At 39.3% G+C, this 8595-nt stretch overlaps 1 protein-coding gene across 1 annotated transcript; it reads right to left on the bottom strand.

Moving 5' to 3' along the window:
• Window positions 1-711: 711 nt before the first annotated feature.
• LOC541810 (delta-COP) lies at window positions 712-8182 on the bottom strand. Its single transcript, NM_001111491.1, has 12 exons — window positions 8090-8182; window positions 6390-6449; window positions 6159-6198; window positions 5639-5862; window positions 4978-5220; window positions 4329-4494; window positions 2864-3168; window positions 2294-2480; window positions 2057-2210; window positions 1275-1337; window positions 1099-1195; window positions 712-1012 (listed from the first exon to the last, which is right to left on the bottom strand). The coding sequence occupies exons 2-12, from the start codon at window positions 6390-6392 to the stop codon at window positions 923-925; spliced, it is 1572 nt and encodes a 523-aa protein (NP_001104961.1). The 5' UTR covers window positions 6393-6449; window positions 8090-8182; the 3' UTR covers window positions 712-922.
• Between the last annotated feature and the right edge of the window lie 413 nt (window positions 8183-8595).

Raw genomic sequence — 8595 nt, 5'->3', positions numbered from 1 at the left:
GTCAGATGTCAGGCCTCATCGAACTGGTCTAGTGCACAGCGAACCCCATACTGTTCACCTCCATGTCATCAGATATTTGCCCCCCACCGCCACCCCTCGACAGTTGGGTTCATTATCAGGCTATCTCCAGTATCTTACTCATCTCGCGTCATATTTCATACTCCACTTTGTAAACAGCTTAAAACAGTATTTTACACGACCACATGCATGATCTACTAACCACAACCTTAGTGGGAGCGAGTAGAAGAGATAGGAGAGGCAGACAAGAATGTGGCAAAGGAATTTGCAATTTCACCATCATCGATAGTAGACTTTGCTAATATGACATCAAGTCAACAAATTATAGACATAGACGGATCCACAAATCGTAGACATAGACAACGAAATAGCAAAGAGGCAACTCTTGTGGGTTGCAAAATTGTAAATATTCTAGAATGGCAAGAGAAGATGATAATAATTAGGGAGAGCTTTTATGGCAATCTAAGGCTATGGTCAGCAGATCATGCATATAACCGTGTAAAACATTGTTTGTAGAGCGAAGTTTAAAATAGAAAATAAGATAAATAAGACCACCGGATCTGTTGCCAAAAGTTGACTAGTGGCAGTAGGGACAAGGGATCAGGTGGAGATGCTACGATCACATTACACCAAGCCCAGGAGATAACACTGTCCTGACAACATCCTCATAGGAGGAAAGAGACGGGTACAAAATGCATGCCAACAAAATGCAAGAACATTACTTATTTCTCTGGTGGCAATACATTAGAACAACATTTGTGCAATATGCTATAACAATGAGAAGCGCATAGTAAAGAAATTTTCCAAACACAAAATAATCTCCCGTGCCATGGCTTGCATAAGTCCACGGCAATAACATCTGCTATTGGAGCATTCAAGTGGACCAACACTCGCGGTACAAGCGTTAAACAACTTGGTAGTTAGCAGTGAGCAAACGAGCCCGCTGAGAAAACTTGGGAGGGTTGCCTTCCTTCAGAGGAAGAATTCCAGTAACCTGAAAAGTTTGAGGTAGACGAAATTAACAAAGAATAAATTGGGATAAACAAGCAAGCATAGGTGGGCCACTATGTGGGAGCCAACCTTCAGATCACTGAAAGTACTCGATGCAGAAAATCCAACGGAGATGGGGAAAAACGATGATGGGTCAGCTGGGGGAACAACAAATTCCATGGAACCACTGCAAACGGCACAGATGGAAATAGTCAATCTACAAGATTGGATGACAGTCAAAAGCTAAACAGTCGAATATTTCAGACCTGCGATTCGACTGATCGATAAGGAGAATAGACCATTCCAACACAGAGTTTCTTGAGTCGAACCTGTTTGCATGATGAATAAAAAAAAACTAAGACAACATGCACAGGCTGAAGCGCCCGATTCTATAAAACAACGAAGGTATTGTGCAATACCACGAAGAAATGAAGTAATGCAGTAACACATCTTATTCAGATCTATATCGCACATCTTACTCAGACCTAGTGTACTACCATCTAGGATACAGCAGTCAAGTTCGACTGTAACAGTTTGATATACCAGTTATAACAGCAAAAGTCTTGGGGATATCACATTTAGCTCAGTCGGTAGAGCGCAAGGCTCTTAACCTTGTGCCACATTTGACTTGTTAACACTAATAATAAAAAGGCATCACATAAAAACCAGTGGCATAAGGTTATGCACTAGTCACAAAGAGTCTTGATGGGGGCGCAGTGCGTATTGGAATGCTACGACCCGATAGTAATGAGAAGAGAGGCAGGGAAAAGCTGAAGTTGACATGGCAAGAGTCAACAAAAAGAAGACTTGAAATTATAGAATATACCCAAAGCTTTAGCCTTCAATAAAAACGAATGGAAAACAGCTATCCATGTGCCTGAGCATTGATTTGTGGCTTCCGTTGTGTTTCAACTCTAGCCTATCCCAACTTGCTTATGAGACTAAAAGGCTTTGTTGTTGTTGTTGTTGTTGTTGTTGTTGTTGTAAGTTGTAACATGCTTTAGTAAAACATAAGCATGAATAAATTGAAGAGGAAAGAAAAATTTACTTCCACTCTCCATCGATCTGTCTAACACTCGGAGCCTCCCGAAGTGCTGGCAGAGGTATAGATATGACAACGTTGTGCAGATCAAACATCTCAGAAGCTTCATATTCAATGTTCACATAGGTTTCATTTCCAGATACTGACGGCCAGCAATTGACTGCATCAGAAATAGCATGTTACCCATAGTCCAAAATCCAAATTGGTAAATTGTTAGAAAGAAGAAAACAAAGACAGTTCCACCTGACAGAGGTAAAGATGACTCATCCATCCCCTGGATTCTCCATTTCACCAGAGGAGTTTCATTTTGACCACTCGGAAAGGGCCTGTTTGGATCTTTTGCTCCCAAAATTTGCTGACTGTTAAACAAATCCTTATTGATATTTGGGTGTGTTTTGAAGCTAAGCCCAGGCATATCTTGGCTTTCAATCTACAAACCATATGTTAGAGAATTCAATTCAAACTAATTCATACGATGATAGACTGTTGTACAATGAATTTGATTATTGGTAATTAAAAAATAGCATAAGCTAAATGAAGGTGAATGACATACTAATATAAAATAATGGTCTTTCAATGGGGGAAAAGAGCAGTAGAGGAATTATTTTAGTTGGATGGTGAGCACAAAAGGTAATGTTCTTAACTAAACAGAATGCAATATCAGCATAGGTTCACATGATGAGGAAAATAAAATAATACAAAGTTCTATACTACTATGAATTTTCTACAGTTAAAGCTTTTCATCACATATGTAAAGAGGCAGAAAAAAGCATTTACAAATGTAGAATGCTAGAATTTAGGAAATGGTGTTACCTGCAAATGGATGAACCCATCAGTATCATTAAGAACCTGAAGAGCAAGTGTTCCTTGAACATCAAAGTTACTAATACCACCATCTCTTTTAACAACAACATTGAGCTTCTCTTCTATGTTCACTGTGACAGGGTCACTTGGTGGAAGAGCAGATGATCTTGTAGAAACTGCACTTGGTTGTACATCCTCCAAAATGACTTCTCCTTCAGCTTTCAAAGACTCGAGGAATTGATTTGTCTTCTGTGTCTTGCCTAATTTCATACCAAAACCTTTACCAGGTGCAGTAGCTGCTGTAGATGGACGACCTGTAGAAGTATTGCTTGCAGTTAGAATCAAATATGGGTCATATGCTAACCCTGTACTGTTTCTACTCTCTACATTTGACTGGAAATAAGTAATGTAGTCCTGTTGTCATACAAATCATGAAAGATCTGAGTAGTAGAACATAATTACATAATGAACGAAAGAAAAAACAAGATTGAGCTATCATTAACCAATAATGGAACACAAGAACAGAAAAGTTATTTGTATTTACTATATGACCCTCCAGTTTTTGTTTAGCTAACTTGAATCCAACTCGTACCCATTATATGACTAAATCAAGTAGTTTACCACAATAAGATTATAAATGTATCATGAAAGAGACAAAGTGCAGTGGTGCATAAGTTCATTTGCCATTTAACAATAAATCTCATCAACTTGTTTTATAAACTAAGTACGAGTTACAAAGTGTAACGGATTGATAAGCCTGCCTAACAATCTGGGAGTTTGCATGCTCCCTAGATATGATGTGACTGCAGAGTTATAATACAAAAATAATATATATGTAATATACATGATTCAAACATCCACTTATACAAGTGGAAACAATAAAACATCTCAATACATTTCAATGAAGTTAAAAATCATAGTTGACTAAAGAAAATGCAATATGTTTCCTAGATATCTGAAGAGGGCAGGATGAAGCAGAACTAAAAAAAACGGCCGGGGAAGGAAACACCGCCCTCCCAGTATTATATTAAGAAGAGACCAAAACATAGTCCCGGCCAGAAAATCCCCGAACTCTGGCACCCCATCACTAGCGGGCCGTCACCGCCCACTCTGCAACGGCCCAACCAGAGGATGGCGCGTGACCCGGGGGCGGGTGGGGCCTCAGCGAGGGGATTTTTTTAACCAAGCCCGAAATTCACCCCCGAGGGGGATCGAACCCGGGACCTAGAGGTGCTACTAGGAAGCCTTAACCATTATACTAGACTCAATACATTTCAATGAAGTTAAAAAATCATGGTTGACTAAAGAAAATGCAATATGTTTCCTAAATATCTGAAGAGGGCAGGGTGAAGCAGAACTAGATGCAAATACCAAATGAAACAACAAATTTAAATCATCAACATAAACTGATTCAACAAGTTTGGCTTTTCTAAAATGAAATATTTATCAAGAAACGCAATAGAAGACTCCTTACCTTTGGGCTTGCTGGCAAATGAGTCCATATCAGTGCTCAGTCCACCTAATCCAGAACCACTACCAAATCCAGAACCACTGATGCTCATGTCACTAAACGTTTTTTCAATCACGCGTGGACCAGATATTGATGAGTATCCTCCTTTGTCAAGCTTGCCTCTTTCCATCTGCAATGAACACCACCCAAAAAATATAGAACCTCAGATAATAATGAATTTTTTCTATAAGAGGATTCCCCCATTTCTATTATTTTCATAACAGAAATACAGCAGAGAAAAAAAACATGATTGCTATAATTCATACCCAAAATAGCCTGACATGATATTTCAATTTATACATTTTGGTGATGGAACCTAACTGTTTTTTTTTCTCTAAATAGCTTGGATCCTGCTCTCATTTGATGAAATTTTCATTCTACTAATCATATCTGAAGGGGTCAGCAATTTATCCTTTCCTTGTGCTTTTGCAGAAGTCAAAAAATATTTCATGAGAAACATATATTGCCAAAATATATTCTAAATTGATGCTTTAACTTTACTGTGGCATTGCCTGAAGCATAGCCAGATAATACTAAATTGACAGATAATACCTACAAGCCTCATTTAAACAGAATTATGATGCATTTTAAATCTGGTAAAAAATAGTCAGACCCTCATTTTGTCAAGTTCATTAGCCCTCTTCTTCATGAGATCCTTGGTTTCGTTGATTTTGGCTTGCATCATCAGCTTGTGTGCCTTCTCTTCATGGCTCTCCATCTCACAATATTGTTTAACTTGTTGCACTGTCACATTTTCCTTGTTCCCAAGAGAGATGGCTTCATCAAAAGCAAATATAATCTCAAATGCTGTTTTACAAATACCGTCCTCATCCAAGGAAGGGGAGTATTCAGGCACCTTTTCAAATGTTAAGGAGACAGTTGTGAAAGAACACAACACAGAATAGTAACAAAATTGATATGTACATAGCGCACTAAAAGATGAAATCATATTGGTAAAGTTTTTGCATAAATAGCGTCAAATGGTTAAAGTGGTTGCTATTTCGTACCCCCCCCCCCAGCACACATCAGTGATATGTAAAAATTTAGATTAGCTTGGATGTAATGTAAATTGTAAATCTAAAATTTCTGTTTTCTCCACGAGAATAGACGGTACAGTTATCTTGTATTTATCATTAATTATGAAGGAAAAGGTCAAGAGCTAAACCGTTCCCCCACCCCCTAAGTTCTATTTCTAATTCATAGATTAAATAGGGTTATATAAATAAGGTAAATTCCAATGAATTAGAAAATTAATATATGTCAGAGTAGGATACAAGCTTGGAGAGAAGCCTCAATGTGTCCAGATCTTCAAGAATATTGCTCTGCTTGTTTGTGATAAGTAGAAGATATAATCCTTCAATAGGTTGATAAACATAACGCACATTTTCAGTTTCAACATAAGTGTGCTGTTTCCCAGTTCCAACCAGTTTCGGGAACGCAGCAAGTAATCCTTCAATTCTTATGCGAGACATGTCAACAAACTGTCTTGAAACAAGTGCTGCAATTGAAAACAGAAAAAAAAAAAGAACAGCCATCATCCAAGTCCGTTCACTTCTTTAAAAGAATAAATGTATGTGTGTGCGTGTTTTTTTGGGGGGGTGGGGGTGGGGGGAGCTAGGACAAACTTAAACACACGGTTTCATATTACGTGGACCCAAAGACATGTTATATAAGAAAAGAACCGAGTAAGTGCTAGATGGTGAATAGAGTTACTATAGCAAATATATAAGTTACAAAATCAACTCCCTTGCAAATCAGCAATAATAAAGGATCTGACTAATTGAAGCATCATACCTTTCCCCGACTTTGAAACGATTGAAGCTGCAAGAACCACCTAGTGGTACACAAAAGATAAAAAAAAAATCAGACCTATCAGAAACAAGATATAGTAACTCAATGATAGCAAAGGGATAAATGTATAAAAAAAATCTTTGAAATCAGAAAGCTAAGTCAGTTTATTAGCACTACCTAACGAGTAGCAAAAGGATTAAAAGTAAAAAAGACAATGAAACCAACTAGCCATACCATTTTTAATCACTTTTGTTGACGAGTAGAACTATCCAAACCAAGTCCTTAAATATGAACCTGTCACGTGAAAACAATTACACAATCAGCAAAGCAAACACAACAATAATACAGCATGATTAATGATTGTGAGAACCGGGAAAAATGAAGGGGTAATTGCAGTCACTTAAAGCAATCAACAGTAGCTATCAAAGACAAGACAAGGCAACTGGTTTGCCCCTGTAATGCGATCTCAAATTAAGGGTGTGTTTGACTAAAGTGAATTGTTTTCTGATTCTTAAAAGAATCGATAGAAAAAATCAGAGCCAAACAGCACACCAGCAAAAGGTTTCTGCTTGGAATGATTCGCATCGCAGCATGCCGCCTACAATCATGAAACGGTGAAAACGTGGTTCCACAACGATTTTGCTTCTTCTTCTGACGTCGTCTTTTCAGTTAATCCTTTTTAAGTACATGTTAAAAATGGGTTGTATTTATGTTGTTCTTCACCCACAAAAAAGGATTGACTGAAAAAAAACTTTTTTTGAATCAGAAAAAACTCGGCCGGTGAGGGAAAGACCGACCTCCCGGTATTATATTAAGAAGAGACCGAAACATGGTCCGGGCCAAGAAAATCCCCGAAACCTGCCCCCCCCCCCCCCCCACACATCACTAGCGGGCCGTCACCGCCCACTCTACACTGGCCCAGCCGGAGGGTGGCGCGCAGGACGTAACCCGGGAGTGGGTGGGGCATAACGAGGGAATTTTTTTAACCAAGCCCGAAATTCTCGCCCCGAGGGAGATCGAACCCGGGACCTGGAGGTGATACTCGGAAGCCTTAATCATTGCGCTAGAGGCAGCCAAACAGTCTAGTGATTCTAATTCGCCGTCCAAAATGTTTCTATGAAAATATAGATCCCTACCAAACACACCCTAAATATGCCACTTATACTCAAATAAGTTTGTACATAAATCAACACTAAATAGTTGTATCATATGATGCAGAAAACAATTAGAAGAGGGCCACAATGGTTTTAAGTTAGTTGGCCAACGACATTTACAAGCAAACAAATCAAGGTCCTTAAACAGCCATTTTTTTGTATCATATTTAGTTCAACTGTGTTATTAACACATTATCAAGGACATATATCTACAGCATCGCACTGGTGCAAAGCTGATGTTTTACTACAGTCATCACATCGTTCGAGGTCAATGAAAGTAAACAAAGATCAAAAAAGAACTTCAGAAAGTCATCCAAAACAACAAACCCTTGATATCATTCAGATTCAGGGTAGCACATTTTAAACGGGCCCGAAAAAAGTGTCGACGTGCATAGCACCCGAACATGCAAGGAAATTGGCAAAGGCAGCCTGGATCTAGGAGAGTACACCGAAAAGTAAATTGGCAGAGGCGGCCCGGATCTAGAGGAGCCTCTACCCATGACATGCAGTGGTCGCCATGAAAGATAACAGAGCGGCGGAAGGACGCCTGGATCTGGCCAGAAATGGTGTGCTCGGTTGCGCATGGCCGTAAAGGGAGCTAAGGGGCGGCCTTGCCTGTTTTACGCTCGTCGCCGGCAAAGGGCCAGGCGGAGAGTTGGCGAATCCTATCCGTTAAGCTAAACGGAACTACAAATCAGTGCTCCAAGTGGCTGGACTGTTGGTGATCGAAATCGAGCAAGAAAATGTTGAAGGGAAGAGGAGCCTGAGGCGACAACATACGTCGGTGGAGTGCGCCGGTGCTGCTGGTGCGTATCCACCGGTGGCTGCGAGTTCGTCGGAGTCGACACCGCCTCTGTCGCGCCACCACCTCCGCCCCGCGAGATTCGTCGCCACTGCCGGGATGCGAGATCTGTGTGTGTTGGAATGGGGAATTTTATTAGGCTGGATCCAACGGGGAACAAGGCCGGTTCCAAGTGGGTCGAATTGGGTTTTGAGACTTGGAGACAAAGTATCCACTATTGGATGAATTGGTCGATAACGCTCAGCGTAGCAAAATGGCGTGTTTTAATTGATATCACGTTAATTAATTGTTTTTTTAAACCATTTGAAATTGAGAAATAAAAAAGTCCTATAATCTGATCTATAAATTAGATTTTATTTATTAATTATTAGTTTTTTATTTTTATGTTTAAGTTATATAATTTTATTTATAACTTGTATATTTTTATTATTATGTTTGAGTTATGTAATATTTAATTGTTGTTGAGAATTATGTAATTTTATTG

The sequence above is a fragment of the Zea mays genome, chromosome 3, assembly GCF_902167145.1.
Source record: "Zea mays cultivar B73 chromosome 3, Zm-B73-REFERENCE-NAM-5.0, whole genome shotgun sequence".
NCBI lineage: Eukaryota > Viridiplantae > Streptophyta > Magnoliopsida > Poales > Poaceae > Zea > Zea mays.
Note: the sequence above shows the minus strand (reverse complement) of the source record. Positions and strands in the feature narration are given on the sequence as shown.

Bases quoted from the DNA above. Each gene is read 5' to 3' on its own strand.
- LOC541810 (NM_001111491.1), bottom strand. The intron at 5,863-6,158 runs GTATGATGCTTC...TTTCAATTGCAG, and splicing joins CGTTTCAAAGTCGGGGAAAG to CACTTGTTTCAAGACAGTTT. The intron at 2,481-2,863 runs GTAACACCATTT...TATGGTTTGTAG, and splicing joins ATGGGTTCATCCATTTGCAG to ATTGAAAGCCAAGATATGCC.